The sequence below is a fragment of the Seriola dumerili genome, unplaced genomic scaffold (assembly GCF_002260705.1).
Source record: "Seriola dumerili isolate Sdu_G_001 unplaced genomic scaffold, Sdu_1.0 BDQW01000092.1, whole genome shotgun sequence".
Taxonomy (NCBI): Eukaryota; Metazoa; Chordata; class Actinopteri; order Carangiformes; family Carangidae; genus Seriola; species Seriola dumerili.
The window spans coordinates 352,680-380,379 of NW_019174347.1; the positions used below are offsets into that span (position 1 = coordinate 352,680).

Sequence of the window (27,700 nt, forward strand, 5' to 3'; positions counted from 1 at the left end):
GTATCATCCGCTTTAATAAAAGTTATTTCTTTTCACTACAGCTAACTTCACAAAATGCTGAGTGTAAATCAGCGTCTCTGCAGAACTTTACAATGGCCTTTTCTTGTTGTAATAACCTGCATGTTGCCTATTCAAATGTTTGTAAGAATAAAATAACAGTAATAACTTGTTAATACACTGTATCAGTTATGTCGTAAAATGTGCAGATGATCTCATCAACAGATTGTAAAGTCTGAAGTTATAAACTAGATAAATAAATTAATAAATTTTCCTTTAATTTCCACTTCTAAGTCTGTGTCAGGAAAATGCTGCCAAGGCCTTTGTGGGAAAAAAAAAAAAAAAAAGACCAACCTCTGACAAACAGCAAAGTTGTGCGGCTCAAGAAAGAGTCAGAGAAAGTTGATCTAAACTTTTCGGGCTTGTTCCTCTCCTCCCTCCACTGAAGCAATCTGTTTTGACCCGCTCCATTTTGAGTGGCACTATTGAAACAGCACCTACGGGGAGGACCCCCTGCTAGCTCTCTGTGCAGAAATTTTAGGAGAAGCCAAAAGAGAAAAATCAATGGAGCTTCTCTTGATGTCTCTTCAAGACGCTGTAAGCAGAAGACCAAAAGAATCCTTCAAGATCCCCGCAGACTCGCCTCACGCTTCCAACACGAGCCAGAAAGGTGAGATGATGGATGTATCTAAGAGACTGTAACTTGATTTTCTTACAAACAGGACAATAGCTGCAAACAAGAGAGCAAAAGCGAGGGAAGGTTGTCTCCCCTTTGGTTTGGGGTCTATTATCTGAGATCTGTACAAGTGGAGCTGTGGCTTTGCAACAGTAAACAGAGATTTCAAGCAACTCAGAGTGGATATAGCATTTTGTTATCCTGCATTGATGCAGCGCTTTGTAAAAAAAAACTTTAATTATATGAATACATAAACCAGCCTAGGACTGCCATCCAGCTGAAATCAATATTAAAAAATACAGATATATGTTAAAACATGGCAGATATGCAAAACTACACATAAAAATGTAAAATTGATGAATCTCAGTCCGTATTTAAAACAAAAACCTAAACTTGTTTTGTTAGTTTTTAATTACAATGTGCTTGGAATCATTAATTTGGGCTAGTGGTTCTCAAACTTATTAGATATGGTCCCTTAAAACATAGTGCTTATCATCCGTCATCAGTTTTTAGCCTCGGGATGAACATGAATTGGAACAGTTCAACCAAAAAGTGTGTTTGTGATCCGTAATGTTTACCTTGGGACCACTTTAGGGACCCCAAGCTTCATGTTGGGAACCACTGCTGTGCACAGAATTTGGTAAAACAATAACACAATATGATCGTATCATCACTGTGATTCCATCAAGTGTCAGTTATACAGTCCTATTTACCAATACAACCAAACATCAACTGAAAATCTCGTTTTTGCCTCTGGTGGTTCAACACCTCATCTTGCTGCTGTGATGTAGAAGTGTACTCCAGGGGTGTGTCTGTACACTGTGACATCACTGTGGGTGTGGCTACAGATGCAATCGATTGGCCATTATGAAAGACTGATTTTCAGCCTGGTCTCAGGAGGAACTCTGTTTCAGGATTTTGAGATTTACATGTGTGATCAAAACTATTTAGTAGCAACAATGTCAATTCTTTTTTTGTTGTTTTTTAAGTGGCTTAAGTTATTGAATTTCCTTCAAAATCCTCCTCAGCTCCACGGTGACAACACACACACACACACACACACACACACACACACACACACACACACACACACACACACACACACACACACACAGTAGATTAGGTTCTCCTCACTAAATAATTACCAAACTCAAGTTTGTTTACAGCATTTGAACTGGAAATCCTCCACTGAGATTTTACCTCATTTCAGTTTGAGAGGTTGTAGCTCAAGAGAGTTTACTCTTCAAAATCAATCAATAAAGTCAGTTTTAACTACATTAGCTGCATTACTACACATTTGTTAGATCCACTGTTCATTCTTGACCTTGGAAACAGCAGCTGAGCAAACAATCTCAACACAAGATGCATTTGTATGCAGTGCCTGGTCTGGATCTTTCAAATATTTTACATGATCTTCATCAGCAGAAGGAGTTCGTCCTAATGACATGGAATTGTAGATGTTCAAATTTTCATTTTTTTCAGAGCACTTACAGGACTTTCAAGCTGGGGTTCAGGTTAATTCTTGAGAATAATTCTCTCTGCTGAGGAAGATCAAGTGGTATGAGTGAAAACTGCTACTAAAGGGACCTCAACTGCCATTTCCAAGGTTCAGAATGAAGTTTGAAAATCAAATTTTTAAGTGAACATGGATGAGAAGTCCTCAAAGTGCTCAGATAATATTTATATTGTTTTTAGCTTTTCTTAACATTTAATTTTAAAACATCATCCAAACTTTATTTTCATCTGGAGCCTGATTTTGTATTTAGAAACAATACGATAAAACCTGAATAATACAGGACATGTCAGTGATGTCACCATCAACATGTCAGACAGATCCACATCTTCAAGCCCTGACCCCCTCGCGGCGTCTTCAGCTCACTCACTCTCTCTCTCCCCCTAGCTGCCCTCAAATAATTACCAATGTAAAAATCTGGCACCCAAATTAATACAGGACATGTGTAATGTCCTCTCATAGCTCAAAGTTTAGTCCAATTATGAGTGGGCCCCAGCGGTTTGATGTGCCTTTCACTACGGGGGAGAGTAATGGCTTTGACAGGAGCGCCAGGGTCATTAGGGCGACTGACTTGCATTATGGTAGTGGAGCGTGCTCAGTGATTAGTTCTGTCTCTCACCCCTGGCCCTGATTGAGATCATTACACTTCACGTCACTTCCACATCCTCCCAAAGGGATGGCGCCATTAATTCTCAGTCCAAATGGGCCGTGGCAGATGGTTAGGTTAGAAGAATTTACATTTTTTTGGAAGAATTACCTGGGCTGTGGGATTGAAATTACTTGGAAAATGAAGTTTTTACGGTAAATGTTTCAGTGTGTCACTTACGGTTCGAGTCTGAGAGATAAATAGAAATTTGAAAAAGACTTGAACTTCTCTTTAAATGACTTCAGATTCAGGGATAACGTCTTGGAGGTGGCGCCTGCCCTCTGTGGCTGCTACTGCTGATCTTTTGATTTCAACAGTGTCATTACAGAAACAATCTACTCTCCATCTGCATAATCTCTGAGGTAATTATTAGCTTGACTTGTCGCATAATCTTTATTGTAATTCTTCTTCTTTTTTTTTTTTTTTTAATTCAACGGAAAGCAAAAAAATAAAATTGATGCGAACAAAATATTATATCACACTCAAATCCATAGAGAGCTCAAAGTCGTCTTAATCCCCCCACAAACAACTTCATTTGTCATCATCACGCCTGCTGCGTACTAATCCCACTAACAGAGCACAAACAACAGGGCTTATAATGACTTTATGAACCAGCCTGTTTTCTTTTAATGCTCTTATACAAGTCGGGTTCAGCATCAAGGAAACAACGCTCCCATTAAAGCATAAAACATCACTGTTACTGTTTCTCCTGACTGAAAGGTAAACTGAACAAAACTATGAACGCAGCACTTTTGTTTTTTAAAATTAAAGATTTAAGACTTTTTCTAACCTCACAAAAAAATCTTCTTTCTCTTTAAATCTGTGTTAGTCGGCATCACTCCGTCTCCTATCCAAGATCATCCGTCCACCTGACACAGGTGTGGCATATCCAGATGCTGATTACACAGCATGATTACTGCACAGGTGTGCCTAGGACTTGTCACAATAAAAGGACACGTTAAGATGTGTACTTTTATTTTGGAAAAAAGACACCTCAAACATGTTCAATGGGTGACATGGCGATGGCGGCAGATGAACGTAAAGACAAAAGTGTTGCATTCATATTTTTGTTCAGTATAGTTTTTCCAAAATGGGCACCGACTTCAAAACCTGAGCTTTTTTTTGCCCTTTTTCACTGCAACGTGAAAATCCTCCACATTTTCATACCTTCTTTAAGAAGCGTAAACTTTAATGCACAAGCTTTACTGTGGTCTGCAGGAGGCCACAGGTGTGGAACCAGCCTGATAACTCACTAAAAAAGTCGCTATCTCTGTCTGTTTTTAAAAAGAACCCAAAGCAGCAGTTGTTACTAAAATATGATTAAACTTGTAAACCCTGAAAGTCTGGAGTCAGACCTGGTTACTCTCCTGTGTTATTATTTTATGTACCATTTATTAATGATTCTGTATTTTACCTACTGAATGAATGAATGGACTGATGGAATCTATTTTTGGACCATTTAATTACTCTTTTTAGGGTTTTAGGTTTTAGGTTTTCATTACTATTATCACGATTGTGAGCTTTTGCTTGTATTTTACTCTGATTTGTGTGAAATGAATGAAATGAAATGTCTAGACTATTATAACTCACTCTGTTATTGCTCTGATCTATGACAACTTGTTGTCTGGTCATTTTTGAGGAGAGACACGTTTTGTTAACCACCTTCTTCACGATCCTCCTGTGTTTTTAAAATAAATAACCTCGACTGTGTCGTACTCTGACCGAAGCCCAGTCACAACAAATTTATTAAATCCACATTAAAATGTTGTTTGAATCAAAAGATGAAGTAACTTTGTGTTTCTTGACATTTATACTGGGAGATTAAGGATCAATGTTGATAGATTTATTCCACGCTGTAACCACTTCCTCCCGTACACATCGCCATATGTTCAGCACTGCAGACAGATTACAGCCATTGTTCTCCTCTATCACAATGTTAACAAGACCTGTCCTCTAATATCCTCTAACATCATCATTAGAGGCCCAGGCTGGAGGTGTTATTCAACTAACATTTGTAAGGCCATGCATCACTTACGTCGCTGCCACAGTCTCGTACGACTCTCACAACACAGAGTGGCTCCCTCCTCTGCCACCTGCAAATGTCAATTACCATATTTCCCCCTGACATTTATCAGTAATGGCTAACATGAGCTACGTAAAATCAGTGTCATTATGGTGGAGATGGACATGGGGGGGTGCTGATGGGTGCGTAACACCACACAGATAAATAACAAGGCTTGTTTATCGATCAGGCAGTCGAGGCTCGAGAGCATCTACAGCAGAGGCTTCGGTCTTTGTTCTGTTTAAGTTTGTGTTTGTGTTCGGATGTTTACTGACAGCTTATATTCTGCCACTCCGACTATTTGTCACCGTGATTAAATGTTGGAGTGGAAGGTTTGAAAAGGCGTCACCAGTAGCACACAAGTGTCGTAACCCCGCGGTCACAGTCGAGTATAGTTTTCATCGTGTTGTGTTCATGGTTCAGTGTGGTTACTATGGCACCATCTTTATGTATCTGATACAAGCCTGTTTTTAAAAGATGTACGAGGTTTAAAAGTAAAACATATGAGGAAGTGAAATCTGGCAAAAGTGTAGCTCCAAATATCTATTAGTAAATTAGCTTTATTGTTTTTGTTCCATGATGGTACAATACAAAAATCATTAAGGTTATAAGTAACCTAAAGTCAATAATAATAATCACCTTCTTTGTGCTGTTATGGTCCAATTTTTATTGGCATTTTGCAGGAAAAAGCAGGTAATACAAGTAAAAAAAAAAGACAATATAATGCTGTTTTAACAACTGAACCAAATGTAGTTTGTCTGGTGGACTGTGTGTTTTCAACACATCACCACAAATGATAAGAAACTGATGACTTTGCATATATTCCTAACTGTTCTTTTTAATGTGGCTTGAATTTGGGGAAATTCAACGTTGTTATATTTTTATCTTTGGTATTTATATAATTTATTCCTGCTGGTTTTGTTTTTACAGTCTTATCATATTGTGATCAAACGTTTTACCTCTTGTTTATATTTTTGTTTTTAATCTTGTTTAATGAGACACTTTGTGCTGCACAAATAAATGTATAATTTCAGCTGGAGTGGGAGGGGCTCACTGGTTTTTATTCTGAGTTTTTATTTAGTTTGTTTTGATCATAAAAAAAATGTATAAAACAATGTGAGAAAATACTGTTTAGGTGCAGATACTAAACAGTTGTTTTTTCACATTTGACACTTAAAAAAAAAAAGTGAGACTTGCCACAATCCAAATCGCACTGAGGTGTTTTTGTACCAAGAAGTGTTTTGGTTTTGTTAGGAAACATACAACTGGCTGTTAACTGCTGGTGTGGAGGCGCAGTTACACATGAAATCAACTACATCAGGCAACCAACGATTATTTTATTTAAAAAACATATTTACTGTAAAAATGCAGTGACTGGTTTCCTCTTGCTGCTGCGCAGAAAACAGCTACTGAAGCTGTCAGCTAATATTAAAAACTTTTTATGGTGCTTAGGACTCAGAGAGTTTTTTAAAATTACTTTTTACTTCTTGTCTATAAAAGAAAGATGCATTTTAGTTTCCTGGGTTTTTAACAAGTGGGTAAAAAAAAAGAAGAAAAGGTTTGACGTTTCTTAACCCAAAAACAAAGAGCTTGAGACACCAAGAACAGATCTATCTCCCATGAACACTGACTGACGTGCGACTCACCACTCCGATGGAGAAGTAGTTGTTGATAATGCTGTAAGGCACCGGGTCGCCTCGCTCCTCCTTGTCTGTGGGCGTGACATCAATCTTCCAGCGATCCAGCCTCACCTCCGAACTGTTCTCGACGTCCCGCAGGATCTTCAGGAGGCTCTCGCCCTCGTAGCCTGAGGAGGAAGGAACACCAGACGCGTGAGAGACGTTAAAGCGGGTGGAGGACAGATTGTGCCACGCCGCTGATGCCTTTAAGTGACTTAGAATGTGAACGTGAACCACTGAGCTGGTGTATTGATTTATTGGGCCAATATTGGCTGTCAGTTAAATATAGGACACGGTCATGCTGTCTGGTGTGGATATAATGAAGAGAAACTTGTGCAATCAGAAATATGTCTTTTATACATTGTTATTTTATTTTGAGTTTATGTCAAATTAAATACGTTCTTATAAACTCTTTTTAAAATATTATAAGCTAAAGATTTTGTCCTGACAATGAATAGATGCTACAGAGATGTTAGAAAACATGCTAAAAAGAGAGTTTTAGTGTCCAAGATGATCTAATTGCTCCTTTAGAGCCTTTTCTACCCGCATAAGAATAAAAGTTGTAATTTCTGGTGATATTTACAGGTACTGAATACAAATACACTTAAATTCTCCTTAAAGAACTATGCTGCAGATGTTTTGTAGTTTTGGATTCCCCAACACTAAAACCCCTAATGGTGTAATTTAGTGCAGATTAATCGCTCAGTCCATTGGCAGAAAATTAATTAGCAACTATTCTCATAATGGGCAATTTTTTAAGAAAAAGCTTCAACCATTCTCTGGTTGCAGTTTCTCCAAAGTGAAGATTTGCTGCTTTTACATCATTGAAACCTGAGTATATTTGGGTTTTGCTCCTCGGACAAAACAAGACGCCACCTTTCACTTCAAAACATGCATCAATAGATCTAGAGATCATATCACCAGCTTAAAAAATAACTGTTATTTGCAGCCTTATTTTAGTTACTTCCTGAGCTTTGTCTAAGTTCCTTAAAACAAATATTATCATAAAGGAATTAAAAGATTCCTTTAAGATAATATTATCACTAGTTTATAGTGTAGTATCTGTATATCTATATATAACTCTGAGTGTAATAAGGTAAATTGAGGCCATGTATTTCACTGTTATGGATCTATTTTCTGTCAGTACCTCCTCCCCATCGCAGACATCTTGCCAGATCGTTGCCCGTGCCAAGAGGAAGTATACACACGGGGGGGTTCCTGTCCAGGTTGGCCTTATCTGGAGCAGCGGGACAAATATCACAACACGATGTGAAACACGGCCAAAGCAAGGAAACAAACTAGCTGCAAAGACTTGCAAAGAAAGCATCAAATCCATTTTGCAGCCCCACTTGTAAAACTACAAGTCAATATGAGCGTCCAGTTGTACAGTCTATTTCAAGAGACACATTTTGCCTGACAGTTATTACCTCTCTTTGTTTTGATTGATAAAAAATTGAGGCAATTTTTGACAACCCGAAGAAGTAACACGTCCTCAAGACCAAATAGAGGAGGCCGGGTGATTTTTTTTTTTCCTCAAATGATGACTAATATGTTGTTTTCCAACACATGTAATCATCCCATTTTACCACCCCTGAATACGCAGGCTCGGACGTAATGAAAGTGTTTATACACAAACCATAAAGTACGCTTTACCATTTCAGACTGGACAATAGTGCAGCTGCCTTTGAAAACTAATAAAAACAAACGCAATTTTACCAAAAAAGGAAATGAAGTGTTTAAGTTGTACTGAAGACAGTATGAGTACATATACTGTAGCAGCCCTGGGAGGTTTGGGAGTTTGTAGTTCTTGAAAAACAAGACTTGAAAACCGCTCGGAATAAGGCCAAATATCATGAAATGTACAACGTGTTCTGTACCTATGAAGTCCAGGATCCAGCCCACGGTGCCGTCCCCGCCGCAGGCCAACACTCTGAAGTCAGGGACGTCTCTGAAGAAGTTCAACCTGAAACAGACGCAGTCCTCCTCTCTACGTTACTGCCACACAGAGTATATGCATATCATCTACTTTATTATTTTTGCTCTGATGAACCTTTTATTGTTTAGCTCTTAAGAAAGTCCGTCCCGTCAGATTGTTCCCTCCCTTTACATCGACAGATTCGGTTCCTTTGGTAAAAGAGTAAAAAGTAGATGTTGTTTTAATTCATTATCTACTAACACACTGTTTCTGTGTTTATTAACTTATTGTATCTATTAACTTGTTTTTATCTTTTGGCCTTGGTGTTGTATGTATGTGCCCTGTGGGGACAAATAAAGTTACTGATTAATTGATTGATTGATTGATTGATTGATTGACTATAGCAATGTTAAAATTTATCCCACAGTGTACAGTTTTTTCTTTTTCCTGAGCTACAGCCGACCCCTTCTGTTCTGATTAAGACCCAGTAACGAAAGCGACAAGACCCAGAAATGACCATAAAGTGTTATTTCACCAAACGGAGATATTTCATATTTTATACGTTACATCATCACATGCTTGTGTTATTTTTGTTTGCAAGGAAATGGACATACAACCCACAACCCCCCCAAAAAAACCCACACAGAACATGAGAGTCATATCAGCACTAATTCTGTGAAGTAATATGAATTCTTTAATCTTTATTCAGTTAGGATTAGCTTGTAAATCCAGTTATTAAAAGTTGGAGTGTCACTTTATAAAGTCTGCTCTGCGTTAGCATCACTGTGAAGCACTTCCACTGTTTTTATGCTTGTTTTACTCTCTCTTTTCATTTGCTCAGGTGAATGATGATAAATTAAAACATCTCTGCTTTTTCTTGACAACAAGAGAAGTGGTGTTAAGTGTTCACAGGCCCAGATAAACAAGCGTATTTTTTGAGCCTGCTGAAACAACACGCTGCTTCACTGCGAACTCCCTCTAATCCCACAAAGTAACACATGTGGCATTGACAATTATTCATTCAGTGAGCTAGCCTGCCTGTTGGAGGGTTAATTGGATCATGACAGGCAATGTTCAGTCCAACTTCTTCCGTTCCTTCACAATAACAAAGCCCTAACTGAATGAGCCAGCCTCCGAGCCTCGTATGGCGGGTAAATGATTCGCTCAATTACTCTCCAACTGGGACCACAAACCATATTAGACGCAAAACAGACAGCCGCAAACATGAAAGGCAACTTTGGGGATATTTAAATACCAAGAAACAAACACTTAATTTGCCGTAATTGCATTAGCGGGGGGAGCTAATTGACAGCAGTGCGTGCGGCTGCCTCGGCCTGCAGTGTCCGACGGTGACCGTTCACCTCGCTAATGTGCGCTGCAGTGTGTACACTTGACAAAATATTAACAAGGTTACGGCGGGGCGAGGTCATCTGGAATGTTCTCAGCTCTGAGGAGAAGCTCTGGGTTCGGCTCCAGACAGGAGGGGGAGGCAGGTGATGCTGCAGGCCACGTGCACGGGGCGGTGGGGGGGCGCTGGGGCATCAACAGAGGGAGGAACAAAACAGTGGACACAAGGTCAGCCTCCAAAAACTTGGAGCTGCGTTGGCACAATCTGTGACATGAAGGCTGCACCAGCTCCTCACGCAGACAGTCCAAACCTCGTGGAGGCTTTTGTGTATCCTGCGTGTGCCGCTGTGTATTTATTTTTTATAAAGGCACAAAGATTCTGTTTTCAGATCTAATCAGAGCCAAACAACATGGCAGCACGGCGGCGAGGCATTCCTGTGTTTTTAAGCGCTGCTGGACGCAAACAGCAAAGTGAAGGAGCCTGATGCATGTAAATGATCCATTCATTTTCTTAATCACAGATGTGAACCATAGGAAACCCGACGCTGCCCGCACCTACAGCCCGCGGTGAGCTGCTCGTCTGTATGCGCGATCACATGTGCTATGGCGAAGAGTCTCACCCCTCTCTGTCCGTCACTCATCCGCGTCGCCGGCTCTCCGTTCACATACAGGCTTATGCATATGGAGCCGCTGTTCATCGGAGGCTACAGCATGAGACCGTCGTCTCCAGGATTCGTTATGTGTGAACTCACCTCATTTGTGCCTGTGCTGTGTGAGGGAACTGAGTGGAGGCTTTAATACCACAGGCCTCTCCTGCATGTGATGCTGGTTATTATATGTGAGCAACATCAGAAAACAGCAGCATGTTTGTAAACACAAACCAAAGAATGAGTTGGGACTTTGTCTTCCTTTGTCTTTCTCTCTTTCTTGATGTTGACAACAATTAATCTCATTTAATTTTTAAGATGACTAGAATGGATTTTAAATGCAAACAGGAACATACTCTGCATCAAAATGTTAATCATTTTATGATTCATTTATATTATTTTTCCACAAGATTTCTCATCTTGACACCCAGGAAACGTTGAGACTGTAAAAATAAAGTTTTTGAGGTGAATTTCTTCACTGTCTTTGGTATTTTTTAAGTCATAGAAAATGAAATCAGATATATTTTTGCTATTGACAAAACATGCATCTGTAGAGAGCTGTACTGAGAAGCCTCATCTATTTATTTCAGTTCTGCTCTCTTCATGTTATTTGTCATTAAGCAGCTTATAATTTGATATATCACATTTGTTATAGTATTTTAAAAAAAAGCAGAAAACGCACATCAGGACCCACATTTATCAAACTCATAAGAATTACACTTAAAAATGTTCTTAACAGTCACAAGAGACATTTATCAAATAACTCACTCCTACTTAAAGCATCACAGTGATCACATGATTAATCCCATTTATGCTTTGAGTAGTCCATCATACACAGTACTTTACCCTACATCTGCAATTTTGTTTATTCTTTGAAAATAATCCTTACGTTTTACTTTTATATGTTGTTCTGCAAACACATGCTACTCTGATTTTGAAATCCTCAATATCTCAAGCAGCAGCTGAAAAGGAAATTGTCTGAAATAGAAACTAAATTCTGCTGCTGGAAGAAAACTGTCAGATAAATGGAAAAGCGATTAAAACCAAAGCCAAGATCTACTCTCAAATAACTGTCTCTTTTAAATTTAAGAACACTTTTATGTTGCAAGAACTTTGACAAACAGCTTTTAATCTGAAGTTTGGTAACTACAGGCCCAGGTCTGTGACGTACTTGAGACTGTGAGATACTCGTGTCAGAGAGGTGACAGACATACCCGGGCATGGGTCCATTTTTGGCCAGGTTGTACACTTGTCTCGGGTTCAGAAGATACTGGAACTTTCTGTAAATCCTTCAGGAGTGAAGAGCCAAAGAGATCACATCAGAAAACACCGAGATGACAAACAAAAACTCACAATACAAACATATGACTCAGATGTGACACATCAAGCTCCAGAACGTTGATTCACTGTCACATTTTGCCCTAGACGCCGACCGGCGTCCAATCAGAGCGTGACAATGCAGTGGACTGGGCAGCGGGGTGGGACATACCCAAAGTCCCCTTGAGGAGAAACCATTAGAAAGACTAATTCATTTTAATTTCAATTTCATTATATCAACTGGCTGAAGTCATATTTTGATCTCATAATTTAAACAAATGAGGGCCGGCGTAATAAGGAGTGAATGAATATGTTTCAGTAATAACCCAATTAGCCCTGGGTTAAAGAAGGGGGACCAGCCAGGGACGTGACAGTGAAGGGGGGGGGTGTCTGAGGAGGGGAGGAGGGGGGGGCAGTGGGGTGGGGTGTGTGTGTGTGTGTGTGTGTGTGTATGAGCTGACGGCGGAGGCGGCCGGCGCGTTAGGTAAATGTTATTGTGTTTTTATTTGACTAAGTAAGCCTAAAGCACTTGGCAGCCAGAGGCCAAGCTGCTGCCTTCCCTCTGTGGCTGAGGAGCAGGGCTTCAGAGGCCTCTTGTAGCATGTTGAGACAGATTGTGTGCTTACCTCTCTCCCTGCTTCCCCCCGCTCTTCGGATTGACAAACACTAGCAGAGGATGAGTGCCCTCTATTGTTGTGATCTGAATGGGAAGATGTCAAAACAAACCGTCGGTGTTGGGAGACTGCAGGATGCTTCACAGGAATTCACTTTCAAGCCATATCCCTCAGACAGTATGTACAGCACTTACAAGCAGTGCCAGTCATCTGGTGCACTTTACACTGTAGTTTAGCTGTTACCTGGCCATGGTGAGGTGTGGGTGCTCACTGTTCCTTTGAGTCCCAAATTTAATCTTGTGTTAAATTAAACCTGATTGTGAATGTATTTCTAAGTCATCACGTTACTGATTTTTTTTTTACCAACTGATACAAAGATAAAGTTTTCATTGAGGTTGTCAACGAATATTCTAAATTCAATTACACAAGTGAATTGGAAAATAAACAAACATCCGATCGTGGAAAAAAAAGAAAAGAAAAGCAGCACTACTGGCCCGCTGCACTGAATGCACGGCGTGATGGACACGAGTCACACAACGTCACTTTCACCGGTTGAAAATAAAATGTAGGTCCAGCTGACACGTGCAAATAATTCAACAACAAACAACCATGAGACGGCAGAGAGTTCACAACCCAACTCAAAAAGTTTGGAAACACTGGATTTTGGTCAGTAGACGGCAGAATTGTGGAACGCTGAGATATTACAGCCACAGTTTACGTACCCAAATGAGCGTCTGTACAACTACTTGCGTCTCTAACTGTATTGACTTGTTTTCTTATGGACACAATGCACAAAAATATATATTCGAATGGTTTGAACCCATGTGAAGGAATAATCAAACGTCACTTTTGACAGAGCTATTTTTCATTACTCAGACCAAAATCAACAACGTACTAATCTCTTGATCCCTTCTGACTTTCCCCTGTGGTTCTCAACCTCAAATCCTATTGATTCCTACAAAAGACAAACCTTTAAAAACACGTAACAAATATATAGTTTCATTTTTTTTTTTTTTTTTAAAGCTAAGTAATATCTTTAAATAGCTGGACACTGTAGTTTATAGTAAATGTTACTCAAATAGGAGTAAATAGTGCATTTGTTGGGGACTATTTTCATTTGCAGGTTAACACACAGATATTCCTTTTGTAGGATAAATTTTGTGGGTTAAATTAATTGTTGATTTTGTGGGTTTTGGTTTTATTGACAATAAGAAAGCTATAGGATATCACACTAACTAAATAATAATATCAGTCATTGCACTTTTGCTCCAGTTTTCATCCATAATTTAGTCCATATTAGGTTTTTGTGGAAGATGTGATGGCAAATGAAAGGACGGTATATGCAAGCCGTTGGACAGCCGTGGACATACAGTACAGTAAAACAACCGATCTATCTCTCAGCCAATCAATACTCTCAACCTGATAACTCATGATTCATAATTTAGCCCTGAACATTATTTATCTCTTTCCTAATTGGCAGGGCAGTTTGTCTCGTGTGACGTGAGAAAGGATTTTGCAGTGTCTCTGAGCGGCAGTGAAACTGTGGACAGACCGAGTCTGCAGCGCCGGGGGCCGAACTCACAAAGCGCCACATAAACAAGCTCTGATCCAGCGGCCCCCTGTTTGAATTGCCCTTCCTGCAGTTAGTCTGCAACAACTCGCCCCGTGCTCTCCCTGACACAGATGAAGCGCTTAACTCCCCCTGTCTGCTATCCCAGCAGGCCGAGGGTGAATTAATGAGCTCCCTGTCCAGTCCAGAGTGATCCATTACTTCCTGTAATTATAAATAATAATCTTGATTATTACGCTGGTTAGCCAGCAAGAGGCATAGATGGATGTGCCTGGGATATGATTCATCATATTTCTCTCCCAGCCACGCGTAGACGAGCAGTCGCCACAGACGGCGGCAGGTTTCCATCGCCAGCATGCTGGCTGACAGATATTAGAGAGGATCAGGCCGGACTGGGCTCTGCTGTATGATACTGATTACCAGCAGGGCCTGCAGACTCCCATCATGCACCTCAACACCCACTGCAGAGGTTCATTTCTAAACATGATATTCAGAGTAAAAGGTTTGATGCTTGGATATTCTGTTCTGGCTGCTCATCTGCAACTGGTGCAGACAAATACTAGATTTCACTTTTCCTGGCTGAATCCTACATTTAATCTTTATTCGTTTTAGAATTTAATATAAAATTCTGGTTTATTACTTTTAAATCCCTACATGCTCAGACTCTTCCAAACACCCTTTGTCCCGCACCAACACCTCTCAGGTGTGAACTCAGTCCAGGTTTGTGATGAAGGGAGATCCTGCTTTTACTCTTCAGTGTCAGATCAGCTGAGTTTTGTTCTTTTTACATGTTGTTTTATTTCTCCACATTCGGACACTACTGTGTTTTGTGAACATCTATGAAGCACCTTGTAACTGACTTTTGAAAGTTCCACTTATTTGGCTTCACATTGAAGTTGTGACTCATTTTACAACCTGTGCTTACAAAGTAAATTAACATATTAAGAACAGAGATGCTGTCTAATGAAAATCTGATGAAATATGTCTGTTATATATTTATTTTGGAGAAACTACATTATTATTTCACATCAAAATAAGATTGTAATTAGAAAAACATTTTCTCAAATCCACAGTTTTGCTAGTTCTGCCATTTTCTTTCTTCCTCATGATCACTGAGATCATCACCGAGTACAAAAGATTTAGATAAAGTTCAGTTAGATGAGACTGCGGCACAGAAACACAGTATCTACACTATAAGAAATGAAAGCAGTGATTCTACTTTTTTTTCCCCTGAAGTTGAAAAGACTGATTTTACCTGCAGTCCTTGGCCGTCCACTGTGACTGAGTTGGCTCTCTGCATCTTCCCTCGGCTCGACTGGCTGGACCGGGAGTCCTTCCTCAGTGTCGACTGCCTTTCCTGGGGTCAAAGGTCAAACAGTGATGTTGTTAGAAGATCCATAAATGAAGTCTCATTCCAAAAAGGTGATTTCCAATATTATCAGAGCTATGAGACACATTATGAAATCAAGTCACTGTACTTCTTTATTATGATTATCATTGTTACTTAATTTGGGTACAATATGAATTCCCAGTATATTTTCTGTTGTTTGTGTTGTATTTATTGTTGTAACCAGGATGCGATCTCTGTATTTCTACTGAATCAATTTAGTATCTCTCCAACAGAATTTTATTCCTGGCAGCATGAGGAAATCTTTGAACCAGCACAGACATCATGCTGGAAAATACATTATTTTATGGGACTGTAGTTAATCAAGAATTCATCAATCCAGAAAGTTACCTGTTTTGGATGGGGTCGAATTACCGGGAAAGTTCTCAGATAGTTATTTCTGAGAAATTTCTTTTGAAGAACTGATCAGTTTGTACAAAACAAATACAAATGCACCTCTATAGCCCAAAAAATAAAAGATAAAAATATTCTCCTTGGTGTCTCAGGGGGATGTTTGGACTTTGATTTATGACCTTAGTATTTCGAAAAATCCTTTTTGTCCATGTCTGACCAACTTTCACCACAGAAGTTTAAAAGATTACCAGAACAATGGGGCAGATTGAGTTGGGGGGCAGGATGTGATCCTTCAGGGGTCCGCAGTCACACTCGGGTTTCACATGGGAGGCACACTTGTTATGGAGCTGGAGGAGGTGGCAGCCGTTATCAACAGCCACAAACTTGCATCAATAACAGTACATGTTTAAGTCTACATTTTCAGGTATATGCTCAGGATTTATTTGCATTACATGTGCCACTGCCTTTGTTTTATTTTCTATTAACTTGCAACCACAAACAAGTGTTTCCTGGGTGTAAATTGGTGGGATGACTTGTGAGGTATCAAAGGTGCAAAAACGAAACCCTAAACAAGAAGAAGCAGTGGGAATATAATGAGGAGGTGGCTGCCTCTCCTCGGGTGGCGGCTTACCGTGATTTGACACCACACACAGTGGAGCCCAGTCAGGCCCTGGTAACACTTAATGGTTTTGTGACACTTGTCACACTTGGTGGGGCAGTTGCCTTCTACCCAGAAATGATGCATTACCTGTGGAGAGAGGCAGAGACAGCATACAGGGGGGGGAGAGAAGTGAGAAAAGAAACACAGTGCAGAAAAACAAGATACATACAAAGGCACAAGTGACACAACAATTAAAGAAGAAAGCAAGAGGGAGAGAAAAAAAGCAAGAAAGAAACACAAAACGAAGGAGAGAGGAAGAAAGAAAGAGGCCAAACAAATGACGCTGCTGGTATCTGTGTCTTTAAACCAGGCTTATCCTGGTAATTAGCAATGCTTAGGAGCAGATTGAGTTGTTTTAATTCCATTAGAGGAAGAGAAGCCCTCATCCTAAGCTCCATGGAGCATCGCTGATCCAAGCGTGCCGACTGGTAAACACTTCAATTGGACGCACCTCTGTGTTTTTCTTGGACTTGACATAGGTTTTGATGCAAGACAGCGGAGCGCGAGCCACGCAGCGCTCGTGGACTGTGTACTTGCAGACTGGCAAAGGAAAGAGAGAAGAAAAAAAAATTGCATTTTAAAAGGGAACACGGAGGAAAGAAAAAGAAAAAAAAAAGACTTTTCATACAGTTAGAAGTGACAAACACAAGGGTTTGCGTAATGTGCTTGTGAAAGTTGTACTGAAGGCGTTTGTTGCCAATATTTTTGTGAAAAGCTGCTTCTGTGTGTAAGGTGTAGAGGTGGGTCCTCTATGGGATAAAAGGAAAGTGGTAATTGGGGCTGAAACAAGAGAAGTGTTTATACTTTCAGTATAAAAAAGCAAAACAAATGCTTTCATTGAGTGTCTATTGTGGAGTGGTGATTCCATTCACATCTGGCTAATTACACATTTATTGAGACTCCGATGTTTTTATATGAATTTGATCACATAGTCACATCCGTCATATCTGCACTGCGACACATGAACAGACAACACTGCCCCAGTATGTTGTACTGTATTATTGTATCTGTCTGCACTAATCAATGTATCTGTCGAACCCTTGATACCGGAGTGAATTACTCACACGAGCAGCAGAGTCCCTGCTTCCCCAGTCCAATTAGCATGTTGAGACACAGGTTACAGTAAGCTGGCTTGTTGAAGTGTTTCAGCCTCCACACATGTTGCCCGTCGTCTTTTACATTCTGCAAAGAGAGAAACAGATCAGGTGAATAACTGATTGAATCAATACTTATTAACTGATTGACTGGTTACATCTTTTTATATTCTGGTGGGAGAATCATAAGCTAATCACCTGATTGATTTGTCATTTACCTTGTTGGTTGTCTCAAGATTAATTTTTTCTTTTTTTTAATAAACATTTTTATTTTTCTTTGTATTTTAATTCCAGGCTGTTGGTCCACATGCAGTAAAGACACCGGAGAGGCCTGTCCGTCTTCCCTTTGCAGTAATGTTCATTCATAAAAAATGACGTGGTAGAGATTTCTGTTGAAGTTGGTCACATGCTTCCATCTAGTGGAAAAATAATGAACTGCAGGCAGAGCTGCAGGGATTCACATGTTCACAGGAGAACCACTGAGGAATGTGTAAGATCTTGTGAGATCATTTTCATGAATTGTAAAAATAATGATAATGTTTGTCGAATAGTGTACATCCACTGCCTGTAGTCTTTTCCAGGTTATCTAGTACAGTAGTGTGGCGTAGAAGGGAAAACAAAATGGCTCTTTTCAGATTCACATTTCAAATTTTCATAATTTAGTTTATACAATACTTTACAGTAAAGTATGGATTAGGGAACAGACGTACACCTGTGACCTTAGAGTGATCAAGGTCATCATCTTGCAGGATGCCAGAGAATATCTACATTTCTTTGGCTGTTGGACTAAAAACAGAGCAGAACCACTCGTCTAAAAATATCAGTTACAATATCATTTACAAGAAAAATCAAACATATCAGGTTGAGCGAGTGTCCTTGTCATCAACACCACACTGCAGTCTAACACATTCTTACTCGGAAGCTGTTGATTCAATTATGTAGCAGTATTTAGTGAGAATCCATGAAGATACTCAAGACTTTGAAGACTTTTTTTCAGCCACGCTTGAAGCTCTCGGCGTGACAATGTTGGTCTGTCCACACTGAAATATCTCCCTATCTACTGACTGTCAGATACCCATGGTTCCCCTGAGCATCACTAGCATCACCAGGGGTGCACGATTATGTTTTTAAGGGAAAAGTCTATTAACTGTTAGATTGGATTGCAATAAACTTTGACCCACACGTTCCCTTCAGGATGAACTGTAACGACTGAAGTGATCATCTGACTTTTGAGCATCATCATCAGGTTTTTGGTTTATGACCAAATAGTGTTTATTAGCAAATGTTAGCATGATAACAAACCTAACTAAGATGGTGAACACGGTAAACATTATAGCTGCTAAACATTAGCATGCTAGCACTGTCACTGTTAGCCTGTTACCTGGCTAATGATAGCATTTTGCTCATGGCTGTGGACTCTCATTCATGTATTGTTAAATGGCTATACTTGACACCTGATGACCATGTGAAGTTGATGTTAACATTTGTATGTAACTAGTAACACTAGCTGAGAGTGCACACTGATTTCCTGGTTGATTATATATGTGTTATATAGTGTTAGCAAGCGAGCAGCGTCTCCAGCAGACCGTCAGTGGTCTCTCTGTGGACTCACCGTCTCCAGGCCCAGCAGCACCAGCAGTGGGATGGTGGTCATGCCGCCCTGGATCCACTCCTCCAGTGACACGGTGCCATCGTGATCGTAGTCGATCTCCTGCATCATTTCCTGGAGGATCTACGAACAAACACAATGGTCAGAGGAGTGAAGAAGAAGAGCAGGAGCAAAACTGTGAGCAATTTCAGCACAAGGCCCATTCAGTATCTGCTCTGGAGCTTTTGATCATATCACATGAGCTTCATCTGCAGATGGAGCAAGTGGAGATTTTCAAGGAATTGTAGATGCTCAAATTTACATTTTTTTTTTGCGTACTTTAAGGAAATTCTGATTGTTTCATTAACTTGGGTGACCAAATATGACAAAGGAAGTAATTCAATAAATGTATAAATAAATGATCAAGAATGAAAAATTAAAAATAGATAGTTATAAAACAAAATAAAGATACTAATGGGCAATAAATAAATAAACAATATTATGTTTTATCTGTATCAATGTGGTAAAAAAAACAAATAAGGAAATAAATGAATACATGTGGTGACAAAATAAAGAAAACAGAAAGATAATTTTAAATTCAAATTCAAATTAAAAATAAAAATCCTCATTTCATGTTAAAAATTAAGTGTCTGGTTCAGACTCATATTACTGATTTTTGTTAATTCATCAAATGTCTGGTTCTCACTGGTTTCAGCTCAGTCACGTCCCACTCCAGGTACTCGGCTACATGCATCATCTGGGAGATAATGTGCTCCAGCTCCTGCGGTGAGACCACAGACAGTCATTACACAGGCACAAAAATACTGTGTTTACCTTTCTGTATATTGCAGCCTTACAAGTCGATGTCACTAACTGTCTTTGGCGTGAATAGACGGATTAACAGCGTGTAATAGCAGGTTGGGAAATGTCATTCTTCTGCACAGAAGAGTTGCACGGAGGAAAACAAAAGCAGCGTGGGAAGAGCTCCGAAGCTGATGGTTTAATTACAATGGTTGCTTTTTGGGGGGGCAGAGAGGGAGGGGGGGTGACATTATTATCTAGTGGCAGACTGAATCACTATCATGCACTTTGGGTTTTATGCTGAGTATCAGTAAGAGCGTATGAGTGTAGATCAAGAGTTCACACTTTTAGAAAATGACTAAATATCTTGTATTTACTCTAAAACCTGGAACAATTTGGGTCACACACATAATCTCTCTGCTGTTTTGTGAGCTCGCTGCCTCTCACAGCCAATAGTGGCTGGAAGATGACTAACAATTGGATACATTACAAAACCCCCTCCTCCCACCCCACCCCACCCCACCCCTGTCCTCTGCCTCCTAACCCTTTCATTCCAACAACCAACTCCCTCCTACGCAATTTCTATACATACACACATAAACACTGGTGCTCTTTCATTCATAAATACACCCATCCCCACCTTCTTCCTCTTCCTGGTTTGCTAACTTTCTTTCTTTCTTTCTTTCTTTCTTTCTTTCTTTCTGTTTAATCTATAACAATGTATATTTTATGGATTCATTATGTTTTACCAGAAACTAGTAACAATAGCTGTGAAATAAATGTAGTAAATAGTTAATATTTATCTCTGATCTGTAATAAAGTAATCAAACCAGTTTCATATCATCAACATCAAACAACTACAACGTGCTTAACACAAGTGCACAAACACCCAGAGCTGAAACGACTAGTTGATTAGTCAATTCATTGATTGATTCGTTTAATCGTTCTTTTAAACAAAAGCTTTAAAAAGTGCACAAGTAGGCTTCTCGTTGTCCTATAATAAACTTTGGGGGTGTTAGCTCGGCTTTTTGAAAATGTGACAGACATTTTTCTTGACATTTTTTAAAATCCAAACGATTCACTGATTAACAGGAAGATGAATTGATAATGAAAATAATTGTTAATTGTTGAGGAGAAATATTTACCGAGCTGTCCAAAGACCCATTTCCATCTGTGTCATAGAGACGAAACATAACTGTGGAGACAAAAACACGGCGTCAGGCTACAACATGAACACCCTGCACTCTCTCGCCTCGACCTCTGAGCGTTTGGACATTTTTTTTGTGTGTGTGTGTGAATGTCGCCCTCTACTTCACTGCATGCAAACACAAAGCAAAACCTGTATCCCAGTAGTTGTGCTCATCTGAATGCTGCAACTTTAAGCGTACTCTAATTAGCACTCAAAAGTGTCACCATGGAAACAGGGAACAGCCAATGGCAGCCGCGTTGTGGGAGCTGTTCCAACGTCACAGCGATACGTAAAACACCCTCCCCGAGTCTGAACGTAACAGAGTCGTGACAACAGCAGCAACATGACCTGGCTGCAGATCATTTCCATACTGACGGCTATACTTAGAAGTGCTCTAACCCACCAGCGCCCCACCCCCCACCCTCAACCTCCACCCCGGGCCTCCATGAGAGCGTGGTCGAGGTGCAGCAGAGGGTGGCTGCTGACATCATAAGGAGTTGACGTCAGATGGCGGTTCGTCAGGCCACTAACGAGGAGCTAATTGCCAGTTTCCTGAGAGACTGTGACCTTTTGAGGCGAAGGGAGGGGGAAGGGATGCTGGCGTCTGGCGTTGGATGGAGGTTGATGGTGTTACAAGAAGGTGATTGCGGTCACCCAAAACAGGCACCAAAGAGGCAATAAAGTGTAAAAGATGATGAGAGCTGTTGTTAACCTCTGTCTGCAGGACAAATGAGTGAACAGCCAAGTCTCTGTGAAACTCTAAAGCTCTTTAAATCTCTGCGTTTTGAACGTAGATACAAGACATACAACGGACCCTGAAGGGACAAATGAAGTTGTACTGAATTGAACTGAATTTAAATAAGCCAAAGTCTGAAAGTAGTTCCAGGCATCAGATGTTTACTGATGAGTTTGTGTAAATCAATTTTAAATGTGGATTTTATTTACTGCAATGAAAGCTCAGAACAAACAGGGTTCACATTTTATTTAGTCAAATGCTCATACACATTATTATTAAGGGAGTACAGTGTAAAGTATTTATAAAAAGAAATAATTCAATAAATGTATCAACATATTTTTACAAAAGTGTGAAGATTTTTCGTCCAGAAATATTAATAGTCTGGTTTTAGACTTTTGGAGTTAAATAAAGCTGTAAACAAGCAGCAAAGCAAAATGTGTGCACAAGTAAAACTTAGCATTTAATCACTTGATAATTAAATATCAACACCACAATATGAAAATAGATTTGCCTGACTGGTTTTGACTGTGTCTCACACTATATATTTGCTTATTCTGTTTTAGCTGTTACCAGCTGTCTTTGTGCATTTTCTTTATATTCTCATCAGTTTCTTAGACTTTTTTTCCCCCAATTTCTTTATACCTATAACTTAATTGCTGATTTTTAAGGACTCTATCTTTTTGTTCTACCTCAATCTCAAATCCTTTAATTTATAAAAGTGTTTCACAAACGTTTGTAAGCCTTTTTCATTATAGTAACACGTATTTCTATAGCTGACAAGCCAGAGTTGCTGAAACATTAATGATGACTGTTTAACACTGACATATTCCCCAAATGTGCTAAAGCTCATTTTTAATGAGGTTGCTTTTAGTGAAGATGTTATTTGGTTTTTAATCTTCCAATAGGAAAGATTCTTAATTATAATACAAAACATTATATTTGAAGAATTAACTTGAATCTGAGGCTTGATGCTGCCTTATTGTGTTTTGTGGTGTTTTAAGAATCTCATTTCAAGAAATTACCTGAGTATTTCAGTGTTTCGCCCCATTGTCAGCTGATTTCTCTTTTTAAGATAAAGACCTGTTGTTGGATGAATCTGGAACTACGTAACTTGTTGAGACGTGTTTTCTTTTCAGTGCATACGGCTGTCAGAACTTGCTTGTTCCAAACTCTGACAAACAATTCAAGCAAGCTGCAGTGAAATCTTTTTCAAAACCAACCAGCAGATGGAGCCATCCACTACAGAAACAACATCAGGGTGGACCACAGAGGAGGAGAGAGACAGGGATGCAGGGAGAGAGTGTGTTCAGGAAGACACCATCCATAGTTAAATCCATGGTGTGTTCACACTCACACACTCACACACTCACACACTCACACACACACACACACACACACACACACACACACACACACACACACACACACACACACACACACCATCAGCTGAATTATTTAGTCAACTCTGCAGTTAATGAGTGCAACTCTACTCAATAATTCAGCAGCTGGATGAGAATTACATCAACACATAAAAAAAAAAAAAACTCTGATGACCAATTAAGCAGCGTAACCTTGTGAATAAATGATGTGATAAATGCAATTAAGAGATGTGGGAAGATGTGTCAGTAAACTGCAAACACGAGGCATCAAACATCCCATTGCAGAAAATGTATGATACTTGCAAAGATAATTTCTAATGAAATAGGACGAGGAAGAAACAGAGTAAAAACAGTTAAATAAAGTGAATTTCATTTGTTAGTAAATTAAGAGTATCTGCTCCAGACAGAGAACACATAAAGGATAATAACTTTAGTTGTAAAGGCTGAAAGAGCTTATTTTAATTATTATTTTCACCAGAGGGAAAGAGCAACACAACAAGAAAGACATTTTGACTGAAAGTGATGGTTAATCACCAAATGCACCAGAGAAAAAACCCCTGACTCACTCCAATAAAGAAAGAAAGAAAAGAGACAGAAAGATTCAGATACCAGGGAAATATCTGGATGGCAAATAAATGTTAACAAGACCGTTTAAATCAACACAGAAGACTCCTATGTTCTATAACATCTGGTGCGTGACATAATAAACCAAATATGTGTCTGTGTTGGTTCTGTGCTCATTTAAGTTAATGTCATCATGTCATGTTAAGAGGATTTTGTTTCAATAAGCATTTATGAGAAAATGGACACAGAAACAATCTCCCTGGTTGAGTTAAATCTCATAAGCACACAATTCTTCTGAGTGCAATCTCAAATGGAGAACTAAGGTCAACAGAGACAATAAATTAATAAGATTAATTGACTTTTCATGCATTTCTGAGCTTTCATTTCTCTGGAGCCAATGTTGGGCTCCAAACTTTACTTCATGTGACAAAGAGGAAATTTTGACAGGAGCATTTTACAGTGTTGTGAGTCTTGGGGAGATGTAATTCACAGGCACAGTTTTTTTGGACTCAGCACCTGGAAAAATACTTTGTGCTTTTTTTCGCACAGGCTGTTTCATTCATTTGTACCCACGGCTAAAGATTCAAAGGCTTTAGCAACAAGTAGGGGAGCTATAAAATTGAATTAGAAGTGTAACATGAGGTGGTCTTAGTGAATATTCAGCAGTCAGATCATATAATGTTCTTTACCGCCACAACATGCATTCACAGCATTAGCAACATACAGTACCGTACAGCAGATAAAGCTACATTTTGTGAGCTACAACAGATGCTGCATGTTATGGCCAATGGAAATACATGTTTCTGATTTGCTATTAAAATGTAAAACAGGGCACAAGCAAAGTTATGATAGTGTTCTACAGTAAGTGATGGTTTCTATTCGCCTGTTTTATGTGCCTTTTTTAAATGTGCTACTTAGTGTGGCTTGATGTTGCATTTTCCCACAATGCAGCAGGGCAAGAAATCATGATTTTAGCTTTGTCCTCTTCTACCCTTTGTCTTTTTCACTGGGCTTCACTTTGACCCGACCACTTCCACCCACTGAGGTTTGACTTAACCTGTGACATTACTTCAGCTCCTTGTAGCTCAGCAGCTCGTGTATCTATCCAGCAACAGAACTTCACTCACTGTCTGCACATTACTGTACCTCTGATGCTTGCTGCATAATATTACAAGAACCAAACAGTTATGTGACACAGGGATGACACTCACACTCGAGCTTGTCCTCAGGACGCCCGCCCTCCAGCAACGACAGGTAACACACGATGTCCTTAAGCTGCACCGAGTCCAGAGGCCTTGGCAGCGTGGGCGTCTTCAGAGGGGTCGAGCTGCCTTTGATCAGCTTCAACCCTGGACAGAGACGAAAGGTCAAAACATCCTCCACAATGCATCTGACGTTAGCCCAATAACCTGCTGGGATAGGATGCCTGACATTAGTCATGCAGTCGAACTGATCAATGCTGGTTGGTGACCAGTTCAACCGACAGATTGTCCAGTTTTAGCCTGATCAAAGGCTTTGCTTTGGCTTGGGGGAAGGGCTGTATTCTTCAAGTGATGTTAAGTGGATTAAACATCAATACTAGAATGTTTCAACCTTATCTCAGGTTTAATAGTGAAGGGTAAAGAGCAATAGACGATTCATTAACAGTCTCTCTGGTTGGCTGATACAATCAGCCAATACACTGTACATGACTGTTCATTAGTAGTCAAGTCAAATCAAGTCTTTTGCCTACATATAAGGTTTTCACTGGCAACTGCTACTTGTAATATTGTGTTTTCAAATTTATAAGACACTTAATATATGTTACTTCAGGCGTTAGTGACTGAATTTCAACCAGTTAGTAATTCAAACACTGCGGACGTGCACTCACCGGAAATGACTGATTGCGACAGGTGACCGCGATTATCGCGCACCTACCGGCTGCTTTGACACTTGACTTCCAAATTAACATGATACTTTCCTGTACGTGACCCTGTGTCATGCAACATGAAAATTAGGCCGCTATCATCGCCGACAACGTGTCCTGATTCTTCTTCTTCAGTCGCCTTCTTTACTAGCTTGAAAATACGTACTTACTTACTAACTCCCTCCCCTTCCGTTGGTAGCCAAAGATGGCGACCGTTAATGAGAGAAGCGTTCTTCGTTATACACCGTGCTCCATCCGGGTTCTTACAGAGCTACACCAACAGATAGAGTAGCTGTTAGTTGCTTAAACGTTAGCCTACATTAAATATTAAATAAAACATATCTAGCAGCTAGCCGGGAAAGTTTATGCTGTTTTAATGTTGATTCATAAGTATCAGCTCATGACAACACTCGAGCTACTAGGAATCAGACATATCAGTCCTTAAATAAATCNTCTAGCAGCTAGCCGGGAAAGTTTATGCTGTTTTAATGTTAATTCATAAGTATCATAAATGCTTGTTTTTTTCAGACTCGTAAATCACGCTCATGACAACACTGGAGCTACTAGGAATCAGACATATCAGTCCTTAAATAAATAAAAAAAAATTCTACAAAAAGAAGAAAAATAATAATAACAAAAAAACAAATACATAAATAAATAAAAAAAGAAAATCTTTGAAAGTTAACAAGGCAATACACGATTAACATGAAGAGAAAAGTATTTTTACTTATTTTGAATGTCAGGATAACAATTTTGCAATATTGTTAACCTCCTGACTTTACCAGGGAAATTTCATATTGAGAAGGTGAAATTTCTTAAATCAAGTCCCTCATTTAAGTTATTTTTTGATTGATCTTCAATGTTACTTTGATTCTCAAATTTGTAACAGACAGGAAGCGCATGTTATGCTTGTCTGAAAAAGTCTGTCACATAAATTTAACATTGCCTCTATAAAGTCAGGTAAAGATCAAGTTTACTGATGACACGGTGCAGTTATGTGCAGGACTGTCCTGGAGAGGATGGAGCTGAGACTGAAGCCACAACTCTCCATTTATGAGTCAGTCTAGTTTCTTTCACATATGGTCATGAGCTTTAGGTAATGACCAAATGAAATTACAGATACAGGCGGCCAAAATGAATTTCCCTCACAGGGTGGCTGAGACGACCCATGGCGATAGGTTTTAGAGAGTTCAGGCTTCCAGAAGGAGCTCGGAGAACCACTCCTTCGCTTTGATAGAAGCCAGTTGAAGTGGCTCAGGCGTCTGACTCGGATACCTCTTGAAAGTTTCCCTGTGGAGATATACCGAGCATATCCGAGTGGGAGGAGAACCTTGGCAGACCCAGAGCGCTGGAAGGATTATATATATACGCAACCTGGCCAAGACACACCTCGAGATCCCTTAAGAGCTGGAGGACATGGATAGGATGTAATTTAGAGTTGTATAAGCAGTGGAAAGTGCATGGATGGATGGATGGCTGATCTAGATTGGCCTAACATCTATGGTAATGATATGGATTAGAACTATTTCAGAAACAGAGTGGTTAGATTGCACAAGCCAGCACGCTTATGAAAACCCTGCCTTAGACCAGATACTGAAGGCACATTAATGAATCTGCTATTATTCGTCTTCAGTCCTCTCACCAAAGAGCTATTAATTCGTAAAGTCAGTGTATACATCCAGCTGCATGAGCCATAAACTCTACATCAAATAAGTAATTATGCTGTTTGCTTCAAAAAGTACTTGCATGGGAAAACTAACCCTTTAATAATATGAGAATACATGCTCCTGTTTGCAGACAGCAGCAGTTAATGGCAGACAGGACTCGTTAGCTCCCTTATCTGCACTTACATACACCATGAGTGTGGTGAGAGGGCTTATAGTCAACAGCGCTGGATCAATGAGGGCCAATCAACAAACTCACAGACTGTAGGCTGCACATACTTTACCCTCTGAGGTAAACAAAAACAATGTGCATTAAATATTGAAAGAAGACAAGTGAAACTGCTAGCAAAAAGAAAGATCAAGTAAGGTGATGTACTTACAGTTTACCCATGTT

General features: G+C 39.6%; 1 protein-coding gene across 2 annotated transcripts in view; it reads right to left on the bottom strand.

Annotated features, from left to right (window-relative positions):
* dgkb (diacylglycerol kinase beta) overlaps nucleotides 1–27,700 on the bottom strand; it is a 64,214-nt gene that overhangs the window by 25,774 nt on the left and 10,740 nt on the right. For both annotated transcript variants that reach the window (XM_022746155.1, XM_022746154.1), the window contains 14 exons: nucleotides 24,948–25,085; nucleotides 21,014–21,063; nucleotides 19,774–19,848; nucleotides 19,092–19,211; nucleotides 17,450–17,567; nucleotides 16,837–16,925; nucleotides 16,356–16,472; nucleotides 15,973–16,071; nucleotides 15,239–15,340; nucleotides 12,426–12,499; nucleotides 11,697–11,771; nucleotides 8,451–8,536; nucleotides 7,721–7,810; nucleotides 6,541–6,701 (listed from right to left, as the gene is read on the bottom strand). In XM_022746155.1, coding sequence (XP_022601876.1) covers nucleotides 6,541–6,701; nucleotides 7,721–7,810; nucleotides 8,451–8,536; nucleotides 11,697–11,771; nucleotides 12,426–12,499; nucleotides 15,239–15,340; nucleotides 15,973–16,071; nucleotides 16,356–16,472; nucleotides 16,837–16,925; nucleotides 17,450–17,567; nucleotides 19,092–19,211; nucleotides 19,774–19,848; nucleotides 21,014–21,063; nucleotides 24,948–25,085 — 1,394 coding nt within the window. The remainder of the gene's footprint in view (nucleotides 1–6,540; nucleotides 6,702–7,720; nucleotides 7,811–8,450; nucleotides 8,537–11,696; nucleotides 11,772–12,425; nucleotides 12,500–15,238; nucleotides 15,341–15,972; nucleotides 16,072–16,355; nucleotides 16,473–16,836; nucleotides 16,926–17,449; nucleotides 17,568–19,091; nucleotides 19,212–19,773; nucleotides 19,849–21,013; nucleotides 21,064–24,947; nucleotides 25,086–27,700) is intronic.